The 22,639-nt window shown below is 41.2% G+C and overlaps 1 protein-coding gene across 16 annotated transcripts in view; it reads left to right on the forward strand.

The window, feature by feature from the left end:
- Positions 1–22,639, forward strand: part of SLC4A7 (solute carrier family 4 member 7) — a 111,942-nt gene that overhangs the window by 44,533 nt on the left and 44,770 nt on the right. For all 16 annotated transcript variants that reach the window (XM_075271348.1, XM_075271352.1, XM_075271349.1 and 13 more), the window contains exons 2-5: positions 3,152–3,233; positions 11,859–12,002; positions 16,414–16,552; positions 19,985–20,145. In XM_075271348.1, coding sequence (XP_075127449.1) covers positions 3,152–3,233; positions 11,859–12,002; positions 16,414–16,552; positions 19,985–20,145 — 526 coding nt within the window. The remainder of the gene's footprint in view (positions 1–3,151; positions 3,234–11,858; positions 12,003–16,413; positions 16,553–19,984; positions 20,146–22,639) is intronic.

Raw genomic sequence — 22,639 nt, forward strand, 5'->3', positions numbered from 1 at the left:
TACATTCCTAGGTCTCCTCCCATCTGTCAGATAAGTCTGGTATATTGGTGGTCAGACCACTTATTGGGTACCTTTGACCAGTCCTCATTTCCAGCACATAGCTCACTTTGTATTTACTAAAAGGTTATCTATTCAGCAAGACGTCTCTGAAGGATCCCCTCTACTTCTATTGTCTGCTGGTCTGTGCCCTGTGATATGACTCCACTTCCAGTGACTCAACAGCTATTCTTCTCCTCTTGAGGGACATATTGCATTAAGAAGGATGTGAACGCGTCAGACTTGTTACAGAAATTCCCACACATTACAGAAACCATTCACAAGGAACTGATCTCCCTGTGTAGAGTTTCCAAACAGGTACAGGCAGGGCAGTAGTTAGGGGTGGGAAAGAAGCCTTTGAGTGAAAATCATATTTGACTAGATATGTTAAAAATTTCACATGTACTATTGACTTGGGAAACAGATACGTGTTAAGTATTTGGTGACGACAACAACCGATCGTTAAACCTGCTGTATGACTATGTGACTGTCCACATTCATAATCCGCGTGGAAACTGTCCAACATGGAAAGAGCCTGCGGCATACATGTCTGACAGTCACACAACATTAGCTTAGCACCAGGAGGAGGCAAGAAGGAGAGATGGAGCATGTTTTAGTCATATGCAGCACTTATTGCTGTTTCTGCATATAAAACTACGGCTATTTCATTTTTAAGCTTTAGTAACTTGGTAGCCACTTTTAGTAGGACTGAACTGGGGGGGGAATGTAGAATGTAGCAGCTCATGAGACCGCACCATAATAATAATATTCTGTTCTTTTCCATGTTTCCTGATCTAGACCTTCAATTCATAGAAAAAAATTTACTGAATATATTTCTCTGTTGTGCAGTTTAAACCTGTATATAACAATATTGTGTGTATTCTCTGGACATTATTGTTGGCCTCTCAGCTCGTAGCTTCAGATTTGGGGTATAGTCACAAGGTCCGGCATAGCTATTCCTTAATTTCTTGTTCCTGATGTAGATGACAGTGTAACTCTCAGTCCTAATGGAGACCTCTGTTCTTGTGATATCTGAGGGTCCTAGCAGTCAGACATCCAGCAAGGATCTTACTGTAAAACGCCGCAATGTTTCCTCCGCAGGCAAATTGCAGTGTTTTCGCACCGGCCTTAGGCTGAGGCCCCACGTTTCAGAAACACGGCTTTTTTTATTTTTTTTGCAGATTTTGCTGTGGTTTTATGAGCCAAGGCCAGGAGTGGATTGAGCAGAAGGGAGAACTTCCTATATATGTCACATTCCTTTTGTAGCCATGCTTGGCTTTGGCTAAAAAGAACTGCAACAAAATCTACAACCACATTGTGGAAATACTGTTTTGAGTTGCAGACCAAGTGCTTTTTTTTTTTTTTTTTTTTTTTTAAATCCAAAGCCAAGAATGGCTGCAAAAGGAATGGGAAATATATAGAAAGCTCTTCTACTTTTACCTTGTCTTCAATTCAGTTGTGCTCAAGAAATGCAGCAAAATCAGCAACAAAAAAAGCTGTATTTCCTCAGCCCGGGACCTCAGCCTTAAATTTTTATTGTGAATGTGCCACTTTTACCACATTCTTTTTCTATTTTTTGAATGGTGAGTAGGGTTGAGTGATAGGGATTGGATCCCGATTGGCGATCAAGTAAATTTCATGATTATGATCAGACTATGATCACGATCGGGCTACGATCCCGCCTAAAAAAGGATCGGGACCGGAATTCCGATCCCGATCGGTCAACTTACCTGCACAGAAGTGCTGCCACTGCTGCTCCTTGTTCTTCTCGCTCTTCTTTCTCCTTCACATGCCTTCAGAGCGCCCTGTGCGCCCCCACCTCCCTAGACTATTGTTAGAGATGGTGGGAGAAGGCGTGGCTTAGGAGAGTGTGGGCGGGTACACACTCTCCTAAGCCACAACAAGCCCAGACTACTCCCATCATCTCTAACACTAGCCTAGGGAGGTGGGGGCGCGCACGGCGCTCTGAAGGCATGTGAATGAGAGAGGGACGGGGGGAGTGGCAGCGGATCTGTGCAGGTAAACACTACACAGCATGGAGTCCAAAATTGAAACTATTTTTGGACTCCATGCTGTGTAGTGAATAGGATCGTTTTTAAAATCCGATCTTCGATAATTAATTTTAAAAAATCCCACGGACTTGCATTGGGATCGGAAATCGGCTTTTAAAAACGATCCTGAAATTTCAAGATCGGCTCGACCCTAATAGTGAGACCTGCTTTGATCTAGTAATCACACATTTGCAATATTTACCCATAAACCATCTGGAATTACACATTACAAATGAGGGAGGCGTTTCTGTGTTTTTGTTTTTTTTTGTTTTTTTTTGTCATTTACGCCTATAAATAAATAAATAAAATGCAACCACATTGGAAACTCATAAAAAATTGTGGTTGTTTCTTGTGCTATGTGCTTATACACTTTCAGTCGTGCCAACCACAGCCCTAAATTTTATCAGGTTGATCACATTGTGTTGAGGTCCTTTGTAGTATTTCTGTGAATGGAATAATCTATCAAGATCTGAAACTTCTGAAAGTTTGTTCCCACAATCGCAGCCAATTTGTTGCACTGGCTGCTCTCCAGGGCACAAGGTGATACGGCCATTGCACGGGGGCGTAAAGTTCTCTAAAGATCATGGGCTAGAATAAAACTCCATCTCCCTGTATAGCAGTTATGTGTGATACAAATGAAATATGGCAATGCGATTGCCTGATGTGTAACCTTTTCTTTTGTCTTCATGCCAGTTTTAGAGATTCTTCTATAGATGTACATTTAGGCTGAAGTTGTCATCAGATGTTACAAAATTTGTGTGGATTTTTGAGTAGACATTGGGACGTTGTGTATTTTGAAATCTGTAGCAAGTTCTTTCTAGGAAGAACCTGTGAAATATTGCTGCAGATGTCACCTATCACAATGCATAGAGTGAGATCGGTGACAAAAATCCTGAGTTAGCACTTGAAGATTTTGTTGGAGATTGACAATGGCATGAATGTCTCAATGTACCATAAATCGTCATCAGAAAGCAACTTTTTGTTTGAGTATTTGGAGAATCTGGTTTTAGAGCACCTGTTTTGTTTTTAATTTTTTTTTTTTTTTGTTTATTTTTCTTTCAAAGGGTCACGATGAAGAAGCAGTGGTTGATTTGGGGAAAACCAGCTCTACGGTTAACACAAATTTTGAGAAGGAGGAACTAGAAAGTAAGTGTCCGTGATCGCAGCTGCTTCCGTGTATGTGCCTTGTACAGGCTCTAATCCTTAAAGTGATTGTGTATGAAATGTGTGGATAATACAGCAGCCATGTGAGAACACAAGCACCGTTCCTTTAAAGCTGCTTACCAACAAGTGTAATATGAATTGTCCTCTGTCTTGATGCCATACCCTTGGAAGTGTACGATCTCTTCTCCAGCCCTGGAATTAGGAGCTTCAGATCTGCTATGAGACTTGCTGTGCAACTTGTATTCATTTCATGTGTATTTAACTGTTTTAGATCACCTTTTTTAATATTTATAATTCGGTAACCTCCATTTTGCTCCTTGAGATGTGCAGTTCCTGCAATTTTATAGGATACTACCTTTTATTTATTTGGAAAAACATCCTGAATGGAACAGGCCCACAAGGAAAGATAAAGCAGAATGTAACAATCTATCAATGGCCTCATCATCAGATCAATCAATCAATAGATACATAAATCTGAAGCCAATGATAGCAGGCAGTCATTGAATATTTGTGTGTATATATAAAATACATAAAAATAAATGATCTGTGTGTAATGTAGTACATGTGCCCTTGTTATTCAATGTATGCATATTGTTCCAGTGCATTAAAACTATAGTGCAAATTCTCAGAATATCTTGCCTTGAAATTGCATGCTCTTGTGGCTACATCTCCTATTCATACATGTTTCTCCATGGTCACATACTACAAGCAGTCCTTTGTAGACTCCCTTACATCTGATCTGACTTGCTAACCTATTTATGTATGTCAACAAGTAGTAGGGAAGATACTGGAGGGAGTATGATAAGGTCAGACTACGCAGGGTTTGCTTGTGGTCTGTAACATGGAGACCCATCGGTCTGTTTATATGCTAGATATATATAAAACAGTAGAAGATATTAAGTCATGGCTGTATTCCAAATAACAAAAATGGCTGCTTAGTCCTTAAAGGGGTTGTCCCATCTCAAGGATCCTATCTATACTGCTAGTTTATGTGGATTTAAGACTTTTCCTAAATACATTCAGCAAATACTTCAGCAAAACTGCTGAGATTATTCACTTCATTGTTTACATTGCATTTCCATAACCACGGACCCGGGGATGGTCTTATCTATCCGCCCAGGACAAGTGACAAGCTTCCTCTCTCAGAGAGGGAGGGGAGCTGAGTGCTCTGTGCTTGTATTTCTGAGCTGTTTATCTCCGACTCTTCCAGTTATCAGTCGGCTAATTGAATTTTGCTGATAAGGGCTGAGACAGGGAGTCTATTAAACACAGATCTAAAAGTGAGTATATTGAAAGCTGACTTGTGGTCCTGTAGCATGTAAATTTGGGATTCTCCTCACCTAACAAATCTAGCTCTACATCAGCTTCAGATTATGCATCTTCCAGTGATACTGTGCTAATTTATTTACAACCATCCCTCATTACTGACTGCAAACGTGCATTGCTATGAAGAGAGATAGCAGAGCTGGCTTTGTCTGTGAGACAGCAAATGAATCCCCACCCACCAATTTACCAAGAAAACCAGGAAGTGAACAGAGCATAAAGCCTGCAAGATGGTGAACAGGCGAGTTGGGAATACCCCTTTAAGCGTAATATCGTAATGAATTGCAGCTCATCAGTGTAAGATCCATCAAAATAGTCTCAAATAATCAAAAGAGTTCTCTGAGCCTCCCATCCTCCAGTTTGTAGTTGAAGCATGACCAAGTGTGCAGGTTGAGGGGGGGCCTATTATATAGTGGAATGTACTCTGATGAGATCAGAATGCCTTCCATCCCCCATTGATTTCAGTTGGGGGGGGGGGGTGTCTCTCCACTTCATTGTCACAGAGGAGAATAGGACCTGCTCTATAATGAACAGAGCATTGGAAGCCCCTCAGATAGCACGCTGTGTCATATTAATGGGGCCTTTATGATAAATACAGTATCAATAAGCACAAATACACATTTCTTCTTATGACCAAGGCTAACTGCACTGAACTCCAGTACTATTACTAGCATAGATTTTACCCTTAGCTCATGAACTTAAACAGGCAAGGTTTTCAGCCAAAAATGGGATTTGTCAGATTTTCTATCACATGACAGAAAATGGCCGTTTTGCCACAGCAGTGACATTCTTTTGTTTTGCCCGGTTGTCAGTGGATACGACTGTAGTCAGGAACTCTCTATGCTGGGAAACTCCACCATGACTTCCTTATTGTGGTCGGGTTACCTCTTTGTGCATGCACTGTCCCTGTCTGCTTGTGTGTGGAATAAGGAAATTATGACTGGATGTAAGAAAAGTGCAAAATCCCAGAAAGTTCCTGCATTCATGGTCCTATCTATTGGGAACTGAGCAAGATAACAGACTGACACCACTAAGATGGTTAAAGAGAAAATCTTTAAAACTCTGCAATTTTTTTTCATTATTTATATCATGTATATTGTATAGGGTGTATTGAGTCTTCAAGTGGAATGAACAACTGTTAAATCTTTGGTGTGATCAAAGATTTAACTTTGGTGACTTCTGATCACACCAAAGGTTTGTTTGTTCCACTTGAAGACTCAGAACACCATAGACAAGACACTGGATAACACTTCAGCATTGACAATATCTATTTTTTTAAGGGAAAAAGATACATGATTAACTCCGACATACAACTGTGGCATAATTGGGAATTGCATTTTACAATTTATAGATTTGTAGTTTTGCCCTATAGGTCACCAAAAAGTGTTTTTTTTTTTTGTTTTTTTTTCTTGTCCCCTTTAGTGTTTTCATCGTGGACATGTTAGACTTTGTTGGCCATGAAATTGTAATCGAGCCGAGTGTCTTCATTTATACAGCAGTCAGCAGACTTATCTTTTTGGCACATGGTTGAGATCTGATACTGAACACTACCGTGGATTAGGTCAGACTTACAACCATGTGTTTTTGTTTAAGAGTCTTTATATGTTCTACTGTATCAGGAAAGTGGTTACATAATACATTCTTATGGAATAATAGCAGGAAGATGAAGGATGCTAGGGGTCTCTTTTATATGCTTTTTGGTATCAGTAGACAAGTACAATGTAAGCTTTGGTCAGTGTGGTTCTGATTGAGAGGGATGTGGGGTAATGGAGATGGCGGGATTTCGTCTGCTATTTTTCCCTTTCAGTAGTCTGATCAGTAGTGTTGGGATCATTGACCTGTGCTAACAAATGGAATATGTTCTGTTAAGGGTAAAGACCTTGTTTACACATAACCTTTGTGCTTTTTGTGACTGCTCTTTACACCTTGTGGAGCGAGAGACTCTATAAGGTGTATGGAAAAGAAATGGCAAGAATACAAAAAGACTTCACCCTCTTCACAATAAGCCAAATACTCTACAAACAAAACCTCATGACCCTTATCAAACTATATGGCGTAGTGTAATAAAACCCCATAAAACATTTTGGGATATGTGGTAGGTTTCCATGTGTGCCTGGATGATCAGCTGGTCACAATGTGCTGTGCAGTCATCCTTGGTTATTTTTATTAGGCAAACCTGCTTTTATACCTAGTGATGATCTACCAAATGATACAGAAACTTTCAATAGCATTATGATCGCTGTAGTGTGAAGATCTTTGGTGCTTATCACTCGGATCACATGTATGGCAGTGTTTACATTGGGACATGTTTTTTATTTTAGACTGAAGCTGTAACACAATACTGTATCCATTACACGATGGACACTTGTACCAAGCATTAGACTCCAATGATTATAAAAGGCACTTTGTAGGCGATAGTGTGTCTGATACGGATGTGGACACCACCTAGAAATGATCAGATCTACCAAGTCTTGGGCTAAGGCCCCACATAATGAGCAGCAGCTGAAAAGCTCTGCAGAATAAACCGCGCAAGAAATGCATTGCGGTTTTTGCCACAGCACTTTTCATAGAAAGTACGCAGAGCTTTTCTCTGCATGCGCTTTCTGCTTCTATTATACCCTGGTGGTCTCTGTGTCTATAATTGACAATACTGTGATTTCCAAAAAACGGGATGGTTTGGGAAATTGCAGCATTTCCGTTGAGGGTGTTTTTCTAGATTTTGCTAAAATCCCATCCACTTTACAATGATTGCAAAATGCTCTATAAGGTGCTGTTATTTGTTTGATACCAATTATTTTTTTTTTTTTTTTGCTCACAGACTCCCTATTAAAAAAAATAAATAAAAGTAAAAAGTCCTTAAAAATTTACAACTTTTGCTACTGAGCCTAAAATAGTTGGACTTCCTTTCTCCTGGAAATGGACCAAGGGCCATGGATACAATGGTCTGGAGTAGATCCTTGTATGGGAGAGTTTTCTAGACATGCTCCATGACCTGGGCAGACGTCATAGTGCACAGATGACAAATTGCCTACATGGTAGATGTTATCAGTATGCATAGAAATCTACAGAAAACAAGAAAGTCTCAGCTTATTTGGTTTAGTGGCCAGAGGCCTAACTGCAGGGTTTTTAGGATATAATTATATATATATATGTAATCATTTTCTTTTTTTTTTTTCTTTTTTTTTATTTAAATCTCAATAATATGGAAAATGTTTTACAATCTCACCACATTCCCTTTAATGTTTGCTACTTCAGTATGATCCCAAATATTAATAGTTTCAATATAGAATGGTCATCCTGGATCAAATCGGCATTGGAGTTTGAGTGACCACTATAGATATTTGCTATACTATCTATTATGCTGTACACACAATGTATTACTTTCCCACATGTATGTCACTTGTTGGCAATGGAGGTTTTGGCTGCTTTGTTATAATAATCCTTTATCTATGGTTAGAAAATAATAATTTCCAAATTCCATATGTTGGCTCCATAATAAAAAATTTGAAACGGACTATCCGTACAGTGCAAGTGAATGGGTTTAACAAGAAACAATTCACATGTGGTGAAAGGTCTGAGGCGTTTAGAGCTGGGCCCAGACTGGCAAATGTACAGTATGGTTTGTGTTGTATGGATTTTATTGCAGAATTTTGCAGTGGATTTCTCAACTTGCAAGTGCTGTAAGTTTCTATGTCTGAACATAGCTTTACTTATTTGTTGTCCATGTATTGTCCTAATGATATGCGCTCACTCTGATTATGCTTATTTGGGGATATAGGGAGCCAGAGACCTCCCTGCAACCGTTCTCTGTGGAATGTACTGCCTGACCAGTGGAGTATTAATAATCCATCATTATTCTAGTTAGCATTTATCATCTCTGAACACAATCCATGCAAGTCTAAGCAGTCATCTTCTTAGGGTGAGGTTATCTCACTCCACATGCCGGCTACTTCCTGGCCTGCCAGTCATTCTTCTTGTAATCTGCCTTGGACCATAGCCTTGTTGCACGCCCTTTTACAAGTCTTCCTATAATTGTTTTCCTTTGGATTTATGGTGATTTGTTAAGTTACTAAAGTAAAGTAGTGAAAGTGTTTCCACAAATCCCTTAGAGAAATCTTTCCATGTAAGTGTGTATTTATTGATCGCTTTTAGACTATGATAAACATCACCTGATGCTAGGATCACAGGGAAGCAGAACAACAGACAGGTGGACCGCTAATACAGCAATTACATATGGAGAATGGAGACCCCACTGACTATAATGGGGTCTGTCAGGTGTCTATTGTTTTAAAACTGAAAACTGTGGCTGAAAAAACCATATGTGCAGGACATATTTGTCCACCAATTGCAGGTGGACATTGTCAGTTTGAGTCTCCTAAGCTCTAGATATTGTCACAATGGTAACCACTTTTCTTGAGACCCATTTATAAGGGGCGAAAAACACCAAAATGATCTTTTGTACAAACATTGATTCCTGATCATAATCCTGTGTAAGGGCAACACACAATGTGCAGCCAGTGTTTACTATTAAATTTATCGGTTATTGCTTGTTTTGTGGGTTCACTTAAACAAAATCTTTCACATCTTCTGGCACTGGCAGTTTTAGATACCACTGGAAAACTTTGACAGAATGCGCCTAGGTGCTGGAGATATCAGTGACGTTAGTTTCATCATTGCTGGATGGTAAGGAATGCCCCCACTGACAGTACAATGCTATGGAAGAGTACTGTCTGGGAGGCATGCCTTACCGCTCAGTAATGACGCTAGGCAGTAAGCCCTGACCTTCTGACAGTGGGGAGATATCGGTGCCGAAACTAACAGCACCAATATCTACTGCAGACCGGGTGCATGTTGGAAAGCTGACGGTACATTGAATTCGGTGTATTGTCAGCATTCTAGCGGTATATAATACTACAGGTGCCAAAGATTATGAAATTCAGGTTTTGTGTATGCAGTTTTTTTAAGCTAAAACCAGGAGTGGGGTTAAAAAAAAAAAAAAAAAAAAAAAAAAAAAGTGTCCTTTATAGTTTCTCATCCTGAATGTGTGCCCATACCTTAAAGGGGTTGTCCAGTTTCAGACCAATACAGAGAAGTAAATTGTATTGTATGTACAATGAAATTTTTCAAAATACTTCCTGTATCAATTCCTCAGGGTTTTCTAGATCTCTGCTTGCTGTCATTCATTCTGCTTACTTCTAGTGGATAAAAATCAGTCCATAGTCATGTGATGAGTACACAGGTGCACAGCTCGTTACCAGGCAGTCCTCTGATTACTGTGCTGTGACTATAACGAGCTTTGCACCCGTGTGTCCATCACATGACCATGGACTGTATATCACATGACCGTAGATCAGTGATGGTGAAACCTTTTAGAGACTGAGTGCTTAAATTGGAACACTAAATCCACTAATTTATCACAAAGTGCTAACATGGTAATTTAACCTTAATACTGTGTGGATCCACAATTGCAGACCTCCAAAATACGGTCGTGTGAATGGGGTCTTACAAAGCTACCAATGATACAAAACAACTTTTGTACTGAAAGGTAAAAGTTTGTATTTAATACTTTTGAGCAATTAATGTTCATCATACATCACACATGATCTGTTTTATAGTGATTGTGCTGATATTCTAGCCTGTACTAATATCATGTCCGCTATAAAACAGATACTTGTGTGACATAAATAGTGACAGGCCCCCACACGATACAATGTGCTCCACAGTGGTCTGAAGACTGTACAGTCTACTCCAGAGTGGCCTCCAGATGATACAATGTGCTCCAGGGTAGCCCCACACAATATGCTCCTCAGTGGGACCCCACACAGTATTATACGCTCCACAGTGGGCCTGCACACAGTATAATATGCTCCCATGAAGAGCAGATAAGCAGCGTCTTCTTTCTTCAGTGTGCACATACAGCTGAGAGAAGCGATTGCTGGGAAATCCGTTAATCGTGAGTAATCAGAGAGTCTGGATGGGGTCATGGCCATAGACGACATCACATGACCATGGACAGACCATCACATGACATGGACTGATTTCTATCCACTGAGAGTTTTCCAGAATGAAAGACAACAAGCAGCAGAGATCTAGAAAACTGTGAGGAATTGTTACAGAAAGTATATTGGAAAATGTAATTGTACAAACAATAACCTTTATGTCAATGTTTGTCTGAACCAGGACAATCCTTTGAAGGCCATACTTACATAGTGCGGCCCAGCCTTATGAGATTGCAGTCATTTGTTAGCTACATATGCGATGTACAGGCACAGCCTGGCAATTACCATGGCAACAAATCGCCGGCCTGTGTCCGTACTTTTTATTGCTTTAGGCAAACAGAACAAATGCAATCGGGCAAATTACCGCAATCCCATGTGGCGGTCACCCTGTGTAAGGACGCCCTTAAGCGGGTCATGTGGTCAGTTATTGGTCAATTCACTTCTTCAGCACTGCCATTAATATCTCTAAACAGCCAGGCCAAATGCATTGGTTATGTCTGATGTGATGGAGATCAGGAACATCTGGTGTCGCATACATGCAAAAATGAATTGGGTTATTGGCTGACCCTATTACAAGGGCACAAAATCTTCTCTTGTCTCTACTTACTGAGCTGCTGAATGCAAACTATTGTTTGCATTCAGACTGGGGTGAGACGGTTGTGCTCCTTAGTGGGGTCACTGACAGTTCAGAATAATGGCTGCCCCCATGATTTGTATTGTGGTTCATGTCTGTCACATTTCAACCCAAGGCTGTTCTGCAGACAACGCGGTATATGGCAGGAGACTCTGTGTACTTGTATATGGAAGTCTGTCATGAGAGTGAATGATATTGTAGAAGTTCTTTACATTAGGTGTACGGGACAGAATCTGGGTCACTTTATAGCCCAAGGACTTCCAAGGTTCTCCTTTTTAAGTTCCTGTTATTTGTCCATAGAACTCTGTGACTAACCAGTGATGTTGAGTCTATGGGTGTAATAAAGGAATATTCTAGAAACATTGGATTGCCATTCTTATACAGACGACTACTAGGAACGCTTCATGCACATAACCAAATGTGCAGTTTTCCGACGTGTGTTCTGGAGCTCTGATCCATTCCAGTATTTTTAGAGCAGGTCCTAGAATGGAGAACTGGAAGACCCTCGGACTGCACGTACTGCCATGAGATACAGTCATGCTGTCATTTACAGATCATCTTATAAACTTTGCTATAATATTCATTTTTAAGGTTTAATATGTTTTTCTGCACATAGTCTTTATTAAATGCTCCTTTTTGTTTTTAATTTAGGTCACAGAGCAGTTTATATTGGGGTTCATGTACCCCTAGGCAGACAGAGCCGTAGACGCCACAGACATCGTGGGCACAGACATCACCGGAGACGAAGAGAGAAAGAAAATGATAAAGATGATGGCCGGGAGTCTCCAAACTATGGTAAACAATTGATTTCTAAAATGCTCCAACGTGATTCTTCTTTACATTTAGTTGTGTTTTTGTGTTTGTTTTTTTGTGAGTTTTTTTTAAAGGGGACCTGTGCACTCTCATGATATGATATGGAACTGCAGTATTTGCAGCTAAGGTCTGGTTCATATCTGTGTTCAGACCATTCCATTCCCCTATCCACATGAAAAACGCTGAGAGAAAAGTCGTGCAAGCAGCACTTTTCTCTACGCATTTTTCAAGCGGAAACTACACCGACCTCATTATAGTCTGAGGTCAGCAGGTTTGCTTAGGTAACCACTTTTTTTTTATATGGATTACGTTTCCATTGGGGAGGGGCCCCAAGCGGACTTCCCAAACAGAAACCCTTGCACAGATGTGAACTGGGCCTATGAGCACCTTTTTCTTTGAACTTTACATTTCGTTGTTTCTGTTCGAACTCTTTAGAAATGTATGAGTAAATTGATAAATGGGTGTTACCAGTTATGGGGGGTATTAGGGCTTTGACAAGGAGAATGGTAACACCCAGTTGTCAGTTTATGTATACAGCATTTATTTTTATTCCCATATATGATTTTTTTTATTTTTTTTTCCCCTTCTGCGAAACCATCAATTTAGTATTAGACATTGCGTGACATTGCACTTGATGTACTATGAAACATCTAAGAAGATTGTCCAAGAATTAAGTCATATTGAATAAGTCCTTTATACAGGAATCTTCTTTTGGGAGAACATACATTACAACCTCCCCTGAGCTATGGCTCCTGTTGACTCCATCCTTGCTAGCTGACTTATTTTTGTCTCCAGTGGAAATGACCACCAGACTCCCAGAGCGTACATGTTTCCAGTAGCTCATATTCCTACACAATTACTCTGTTCAGTACAAGTTAGGTCATGTGAGCGCTTCTAAAAGCTCTGCCAACTGCCCCTATTTATGGACAATGGTGGGTAAATGAACCCTAATGGTTTTCCGGCTGGTTGCTCTTCTTAGGAATCCCAGCATTTATTCTTGTATAAAGTAACCAAGGCATGGATTGGTTATTTTATGCAAAGGGATTAGAAGAGCATGTCAGCTGAAAAGTTACATACCCAGAGTTTACTGCGATGTGCAAAAACAAAGTGGACTCCAACAACCGATATGCACATTAAAAATAATAATAATTACTATATTAATTAATAGTAAAGTAATAATTGCTATAATACTGTATATTACAGTTTCCTAATTCGAACATGTACTATAAGGATGCAGATCTGTATTTATTAATGGTTTTACAGTCTGAGAATGCCCCAGAGTTAGTAGTGTCTAGAGATGAGCGAATGGTATTTAACAAATAGTTTCAAATACCTTCGCTCCCATAGGAATGCATGTAAGCAGCCGAACACCAAGGGGTTAAGCGCCGGCTGCTAACACACATTCCCATGGGAGTGAAGTATTTGAATCTACTATTCGCTCAACACTAGTAGTGTCTCATGCTAGATGATAAATCTGATGCATCTGTTATACTGCCTATTAGTTGGTTTACTTTGGGACACTGTGCTACGCTATTTTAGGATCTGTTCACATAAAGTTTTTTGGCAGCGGATTTTGACATGGAATCCACCTCAAAAGCCGCCGCTGAAAAAGGCTCCCGTTGACCTCAATGGGAGCCGCTCACTACTTTTTTCCGCTAGCTAGTAGCAGAAAAAAGAATAGAGTTGCCCTATCTTGCTGCAGATTCCGCGGTTGATTCGTCCACGGAGTAAGGCCCATTCATCCGGGCTTAATCCGGAGTGGGATGCCGCGACTGGATGTCTGTGCACTGCACTGGTATCCTGTCACAGCTAGCCGCACGGAATGCAAATTCCCTTGTGTGAATGTACCCTAATACTTGTGTGCGCACGTTGTTGCATTGTAGGCCACTCCACCTATTTCAGCTGCGTGCACCATAGTACTTCAAAAAATGCCAGAAAACATCAGTTTTTTCCAAAAAGACTGTGTAAATCTATCAAAGCCATGTTTCTTTTGCTTTCCTTGTGACTATGCGAATAATACCGTGTAATATTAGCAGTCACAGCAACCACCGCAGCACTCCTGATCTGTTATGCTTCTCTTTTCAGAGTTGCTACCCAGACTGAATGTTATCAGAGGGACTATCCTATTATTGCTAGTGGATGGGTTTATAATGACTGCACTGCTGGAGACTAAATAGTCAGGATTACCTCATTGTATAGAAATGGTACACTAATGCTTTTCTACATACTGAAATGCATTTCAAGTTTACTTATTAAATGAATGGTTATGGGTGGATTATCCATCTTTGAGGCATACCATAATGCTTTAGTTACGTATATAGATGGCGGCCAAAGCCCCCTGTACACCAGCCTGTTTCACAGGTAGAATATAACTGTGTACCCATGAATGTATGTACATTGGTATAACAAATAAAGCCGAGTTATTTTAGTATCATTGATGCCTGATGTGCGCTCTCCCAGTATAACTATTTCTAGACAGCACTGAGACTCTCGCCCTTTGACATGTGACCCATTATGTCTGATGGAAATGAGTTCACTTGGGATTCTGCTGCAGATTTACTGCCGGTCAGTGCTGTGTAAGGCAATAGACTGGGGCTGTTTTGTTTTTTTTCTCACTAGGTTTTTTTCCCTTAGACTGAATCCATTTGTCATGCATTTTAATACATATTTAGTAGATCAGTCTTTTGCATAAAATGAATTGCAATTTTTTAAATTCCGTTCTTTCTGCAACACAAAGGTTTTGTATTGTCAGACTTGCAATGTACTTCTTCTACACATCATACAGCCTTCATGTGGGCATGCCATGTACTTTCTACAGTCTAGTTTCACACATAATACCAATGTGAACATGCCTTGGGGCAAATGCCATGTTTAGTCTATGTCTTGTGATATTGTTTTCTCACTTGCTTATAATATCTGTCAGATCAAGAGAATAGGTAAATCATTTGTGCCCCAAAGCCTAACAATAGAAAGGCACTTCATTATGATAACCCTATTCATTTGACGTAGAACTGTAGATGAGAAAATCCTTGTCAGTTTTATGGGAATGCTCACATACTGTGAGCAGCAGGTTATAGAGCAGGAGAAGCTGAGCAACATCTAATTGTGAGAAAATATTCAGTATAACTTGCCATTTATCCCTTTAATACACTGTGTGTTCTGTGCCTAAAAGCCCGGCGGACGGTCCTATTAAATAACTTACATGTGCATGTAGCTGGGCTGTGATGAAACATGACTTTCTGTCTGCTGCTGTCAGTGAGCCCGGGCCACAAAACGGACAGGCATAGGACCTGTTCTGAGTTTTTGCCCATGAGGCTGCATCCACAGGCTTATGATAATGCATGCGGTTGTGTATGGCCATAGAAATGAACAGGGTGTGTGCTAGCTGTGAAAAACACAGCTATCATAGCGACCGCCTGGAGCCATAGGGGGCATTCACATGGAGTAAGGCCCCATTCACACAGGGCAAGAGGGGGCTGATTTTGGCACGGAATCCTCCTCAAAATCTGCCCCCTCACAATAGAGGTCTATGTAGACTGCTAGTGGTCTTTTTTTCCGCAAGCGGAAAAAAGAAGCAAGCTGCCCTTTCTTGAGCCGGATTCCGCCTCAGAAAATCAATACAAGTGAATGGGAGGTGGAAAACCACATCACGGTTTTTTAAGGTCGATTCGCTGTGCTGGAGAGAAAAACCGCCTCAATGTCAAAAACCGCTTCCTAACTCCTGAAGCGTTTTTTTTTCTGGACCAAATTCCTCCACACCCTATTCACATGTGAACTAGCCCTAAGGGTGAAGAAAGACCTATGTCCATCCATTGCCTTTTACCCTGCAATGTTGTGCTGAAAGAAGGCAAAAGCTCCACAAGGTCTAAGCCAATTTTTAGGTGAAGAAATCCTTCCTGAAAATACTGATTTGAAAATCCTAATAAATCCCCTGATAACACCAGAAATCTAATAAGTATAATCTGTAATATTACTGCTCAGGCAGCCTTTCCTTAACTGTTTCAGAGAACTCGCCACGACAGGTAGATTGAGATCCTGAGTAAGGGTCCCACTTCTGTGTACATGAGTTTTAAGAAATGACAGCGATGCCCCAGTCTGCTCAAATATTATGAAAAGTCTTACATGTATAAGATCACTTGCTTTAGTTCATTCTTGCAGATGTAAGGGGTTTTTTTTTTTTTTTTGGTCTTTTTTTTTTATATGCGCTTCATCTTGCAATGAGACCTCTCTTGGCAATTTCTGTAAACCTCTGTAACCCATTGAAAGACAAGTCAATAAATATAACCCACAAATAAATATGTTGTTACCCAGGGGAGATTTTCCTCTTTCTACATAAAGACTTCATTTGTAATCCGATTCTAAGCTGCCTTTTTGTTGCTTTGACCTTGTGCAGACACCCCATCACAGCGTGTTCAGTTTATTCTGGGCACCGAGGATGATGATGAAGAACACATCCCACATGACCTCTTTACAGAAATGGATGAGCTATGCTTTCGGGATGGAGAGGAATGTGAGTGGAAGGAGACTGCAAGGTGAGGGGCTTTATTCTTTTTACTTTCCAGGGAAGGTTCAGCTCAGGAGTCTTCCTTTCACATGACATAAAATCTTGTATAGTAAACTTTTTCCACTCTGCATTTTTCACTGGAAAAGTTGACTACTTGCAGACTTGATGGAAATTGCCTTTTCTGAACACTTTCCACATCTTGTCTCGATCTCAATGTGGGATATTCTCGACCGCTCAGTTCTCTTGTCATGTCTACTTTATTAGAGGGATTCAATCATTAAAATGCTTTTTTTTTTCTCCCTAAGACGTAGGAATAGCCTTAAGAAAGGCTATTCGTCTCCTACCTTTAGATTTCTTTTCCATGCCACCGTTTGGTAGAAATCCCAGTTTTCTTCTGTAAGCAAATGAGCTCTCTCGCAGCACTGGTGGTGGGCCCCAGCTCTCAAACAGCACTGGCGGCATCCCCAATACTGTGAGAGAACTCTCCAGCACCGCCTCTCTCTTCACCTGGAACGGCTTCTCCCTGCTGTTGAATTTTCATGTGGCCTGCTGTGTATGCCTAGAAGTATGAAGCCAGCACCAGAAGAAGACGCAGGCCGTTCCAGGCGAAGATGGAGGCGGCGCTGGAGAGTTCTCTCGCAGCATTAGGGGCACACCCAGTGCTGCGAGAGAACTCATTTGCATACAGAAGAAAACTGGGATTTCTACCAAACGGCGGCGCGGAGAAGACATCTAAAGGTTGGAGAAGAATAGCCTTTCTTAAAGGGATTCTACCATTGAAATGAATTTTTTTTTGGCAAGGCTATTCGTCTCTTACCTTTAGACGTGGTCTCTGCTGCGCCGTTCCTTAGAAATACCGATTTTTACCAGTATGCAAATTAGTTCTCTCACAGCGATGGGGGCGGGCTCCCAGCGCTGAAAATGTGATGGGGGCGTCCCCACTGCTGTTCGAGAGCATGCTCCAACGACGCCTCTATCTTCAGCTGGATCCTCCCCTTCTTTCGTCGTCTTCCTCCTGCATCACCTCCAACACCTGCGCAGTTGGCTCTGCCAGTGAGACACTAGTAGAGCCGACTGCGCATGCCGGCCAGCGGCCATTATTGGGAGGCCGCTCTTGCTCTTGTAGTTCAGTGCAGGAGCAGCCTCCCAAAAATGGCCGCTGGCCGGCATGTGCATTCGGCTCTGCAGGTGTCTCACTGGCAGAGCCAACTGCGCAGGCGTCGGAGGTGACGCAGGAGGAAGACGACAGAGAAGGGGAGGATCCAGCCGAAGATAGAGGTGTCGCAGGATCGTCTTCTCGAGCAGCAGTGGGGACGCCCTCATTGCATTTTCAGCACTGGGGCCCGCCCCCATCGCTGTGAAAGAACTAATTAGCATACCGATAAAAACCGGTATTTCTAAGGAATGGCGCAGTGGAGACCACGTCTAAAGGTAAGAGACAAATAGCCTTTCTAAAGGCTATTCTGACGTGTGATCGCCAAAAACATTCATTTCAATGGTAGAATCCCTTTAACAAAGGCTATTCCTACATGTTAGGGAGAAAAAATTTTCATTTTAATGATTGAATCCCTTTAAAGAGGTTGTACCAAGTGTTGAAGTTATCCCCGATTATAACTATAGGATGGGGTATAAATTCATGATCCAACTGCTGAGACCCACATGGATCCCTGATCCTGATGGTGTGGTAGGCCGAGTGCTCACTGCTGGTCCATTACTTCTCTATTGGAATTAAAACATCCCCAAAAAAATGTTTCTCCAGAAATCTGTGTTGTGGCATTCCTCTTTGACAAGATAAGGGATATCCTAAGCTGTCTAAGGGGAGTGTCCTACAGTGTCTGCTTTTATTGGACAGTGACATACGGGGAGGGACGGCTCCCCCTTCTGTCAGTTTATTGATACATTATTAGGAGGAGTAACAAAGGAGTGCCACAATGCAAAATAACAAGAAAAAATGTCCCAAAATTGTTCTCATGGGAAATTTAAGTAGTTAATAGACCAGTCAGACGAGATGACTGTGTTCTTTAAGGTCTGCATGCTACCAGATAATGTAACAGCAAAAAGGCTTCCCATGATTCTCTGCTTTCTCTATTAATAGGCTCCAGTGTAACCTATCTGCAGATACATCTCTAGTATAATATAACCTACAGGGAAGAAAAATATATAGGATCAAGCAATGGCAAAGAACAGTATAGAATGGGTTGAATGAGTGTTCTCTTATTTCTAGTCCTATACTGTAGTGTTCCTAGAAAGCTGTTAATAAACTATGACAATTGGTAACGTGAACTTTGAAAGCAGACCCCTCCTCAGAAAATTTCTGTACATATCGAGTTAACTGGGAAGACCAGGCAAATGAGGTGCCCCCTCTAAGCGTGGGGGCCAAGTGCTGAACTCGCTGACCTGCCGATTTCCTCAGCGTCTAAGCACCCAGCTCAGATTTCCATCACTAGAAATCTGACACAACATCCTCAATAACGGCCCATTGAAATGAGTCTTTTCCTTTGTATGTTTCAGTGATTTCCAGAAGCTGAAATTTTTGGGCAGGATACGTGCCAAAGACCTGCATGTACTTGTGTGTAAAAGTGACAAAGGTCCAGACAACCACCCACTTTCAGAAAATGGATTGTGTGCGTCAAGTACACTTTGTAGAAAACTGTATTCTGTTTCAATAGGTTTTACTATATAGTCTCAAAACCCATTTGTACATCCAAATAATTCATATAATAGTAATAAAAAAAAAGACTAAGGGGAGAATGAAATTACAAAAACTTCTAGGTTAATAGTCAGATTGGGTGGGTAATGGTTCTGCGTTGGTCAGCTGACCTGGACAATATTTGCGTAGAGCTTATACGTTATCCCTGGGCTAATATGAGTTTAATAAAGGGTTTATAATATTTTGATATGATATTCTCTTTCCCATAAATGTATCTGTATCAATACAGCGGATTATATATTGTAATAGAAGTTTTAGTCATGTCCCTTGTGGTTTTAGATTGCTCTATGAGTGTATGTCACTGGGGTTGTACATATTCCAAACATGTGGACAAAGCCGAAAAAGTTGTCCACTTTCATTATTAAAAAAAAAAAAAAAAAAAAAAAAAAAGGCAGGGGTTAAAATAAACAGTGGTACTCCGCTCCTGGATCCCTTTCCACTGCTCCCTGCCAGTGTTTGATGTTACGTGAGGGACACGTGACCACTGCAGTCCATCAGTGTCCTCAGCAGTACCGAGTCCTCTACGGTCCTGACTTGACCACTGAAGCTCTGTCGGCAAACACTGGCGGAAAGCCACAGAGACTGTGCAGAGTGGCAGGAGATCCAGCAGGTAAGTACTACCCTGTTTTTTAATCCTTCTTAGTGTAACTTGTGCAGGATTGTTCCAAATGCTTACTGGTTTGTATTCGTTATTGCACTGTATATGCAATGTGGTTTTTGCTTTACTGGCTCTTCTTTTCTTTGGTAAAGGTGGCTTAAATTTGAGGAGGATGTTGAAGATGGTGGAGACAGGTGGAGTAAGCCTTATGTGGCCACCCTCTCTCTACACAGCCTCTTTGAGCTGCGAAGCTGCATACTGAATGGCACAGTGATGTTGGACATGAGAGCCAGCACCATAGAGGAAATAGCAGGTAAATGACTGTATATGAAAGATGGGGATAGTGCTGCAATCTGCAGATCCCATGTCATTTGTATAAACCTGGTAACATTAATTGGGGGAGATTACTAAGTAATATGCGCCATAATGCTTGTGCAATTTGCTCCATAAAATGGTCTAACATGCCTTGCGCTTCATTTATCAAGTGTTTTAGGCGCTGCATGAAAAGACGTATGCTATTGTGTGAGGATGTGGCTTAGAATTCTGAGACGTCCATTACATCACGTCCATTTTCTGCTCAGTGTGAGCTTACCCTTAGGACTCTTACACATGACTCTTGTGTGTGGGCCGTAGCTCTGTTCATGGGCTGTAATACCCAGACAGAACTGGGCCGTGTTCATAGGAGTCACTGTATCATAGGTATCATAGTCGGTTATCACGCAAATAGCGTGATGTCAGTTTACTGAATGATAACTGACTATGATGCATTGACTTTTATGGAAATGACTCCGTTCAGTCCGGGTACTTCCGCCCCAAACACAGGACCGTTTCCACGGATTGGACTTAGCATCTGGGGCACAAGGCAAAAAAAGCGAAGTGTCCTTCTAAGATCTAACACTTACTCCTTAACCCATAACGTATTTAGTCGGGTATAACCATCTGTTCTAGTATGCTGTATATTACTGGGTTTCATCCACATCCAAGTAGTGTTCTGGCTGTCATTAAAAGTGATGGAAGGTATTTAGTTTTTTTTCATGATTGTAAGCACTGTATGCATCTGGAAAGTCTAGTATGATGAAAGGCCTCAGGCAGCTGAAACTAATAAACTACATGAGGATGCACCATGCCCTACATTTACTACACGAGCACAGAACATTCTGTTATAACCAGCAGATTCTTAGTGGCTTTATTGTAATAAAATCTAAGTAAATAATTATTAAACTAATGTAAAGGTTTGTTATTTCCCAGCTGTATGAATGACTCTGCTTGGTACATAAACATTTGAAAACTACAAGAAAAGCAAGTGCTCTGTTTTGTTGAGGTCTACAAGGTCCCCTGGAGGATGGATTTTAATTTATATGTCCTGGAGAGGCCGCCATATACTGTGTCCTGCATCAATGGCCCATGCTTGGTCCTGCCACACATGGACAGGAAAGGTCATTATTTTCTATCTTGTTAGGAAAGGGAAGTGTATGACATGTAAAACGATTTTGTACACTGTGCTAGACAGAGGGGATAGTATAAAATACCTGACCATGGTCAGCCTCTTTACTACAACCGGGATCCACCATCAGGGTCCCAGTCTCAACTGTGGTTTTTACCACATGCCATATCGCTGGTATTGCAATAGGCTAGATGGCAGGCTATAGTTAATCGGGCAGCCTGCAAAAATTTTAATCGTCTCCTGATGAGCTTGATGAAATGCGTAGAGACGCTATAATATAAGGGACGAACATATCTGATGTCCTAGAATATCATCTGTTCTCACAGATACAGGCATAATAACTAGCAGGGTCCAGAGCTGCAGGTTCTCAGAAGTGTCTAGGCTCAGGCAGAGACTCCCAGCACGGTCAATTTGAAACCCAATTGTTTGAGGAGGGGAGAGGGAGCGGTCAGAACGAGCACCTGTCAGCTTAGGTGAGCTATAGAGAGTGGTGTGAACTAGTACCTAGATTCAGGGTGAACACCCGACATACGGATTAGGTATCACAGAACACACGCCTGCATAAAAAAGATTTGCCACTCAGTGAGGAATAGTGATTTTATTGCACTAGGTGGTAGAAGGAGGTACACATGAACTTTATAGACTTATTTTAAATGACTTTAATAAAAGTTAGGTTTTAATCTTGATTCTTGTTGCTGTGGGGATACCCCTTTCTGGTCTTGTGATAGTATAAAATAACATAGACTAATACTCGTCTATTAAATTGCCAAGCTTTCTGCTGGTCTTTACCAGCATGATGATGATTTTTTTTAAAAAAAAATCTATGTAGATTGTGAGCCCCATATAAGGATCACAATGTACATTTTTTTTCCTATCCGTATGTCTTTGTAGAATGGGAGGAAATCCACGTAAACACGGGGAGAACGTACAAACCCCTTGCAGATGTTGTTGCTGGCGGGATTCAAACCCAGGACTCAGGCTCTGCAAGGCTGCAGTGCTAACCACTGAGCCACCATGTTACCCCCGATGATGTTCTCTTCCACTCTACTATGTGACTGCTGGAGCCAGCCATTGACCTCTGTGGTGTACAGCATGAGACCACTGAGGCAAGTGTTTGGCTTTAGCAGTCATGTGAGTAGCTGTGGACTTCATTGTTGCAGCTAGGTATACAAGGACCATCTCAGACTGTTGGAATGGTGGCCAGGGCTTTGGATGTGGGTCTTGCTGCAGTGTGTGTCCATACCCGTAAGATGAAATCCCATGAGAACACCTTTCCATATACCCTATATACAAACATCCATCCATAACTTCCCCTGTTAAAAGAAAACCAAATCATTTTTTTGCATTTCGGACTGTCCTAAGA

Source organism: Leptodactylus fuscus, chromosome 4 (genome assembly GCF_031893055.1).
Source record: "Leptodactylus fuscus isolate aLepFus1 chromosome 4, aLepFus1.hap2, whole genome shotgun sequence".
Taxonomy (NCBI): Eukaryota; Metazoa; Chordata; class Amphibia; order Anura; family Leptodactylidae; genus Leptodactylus; species Leptodactylus fuscus.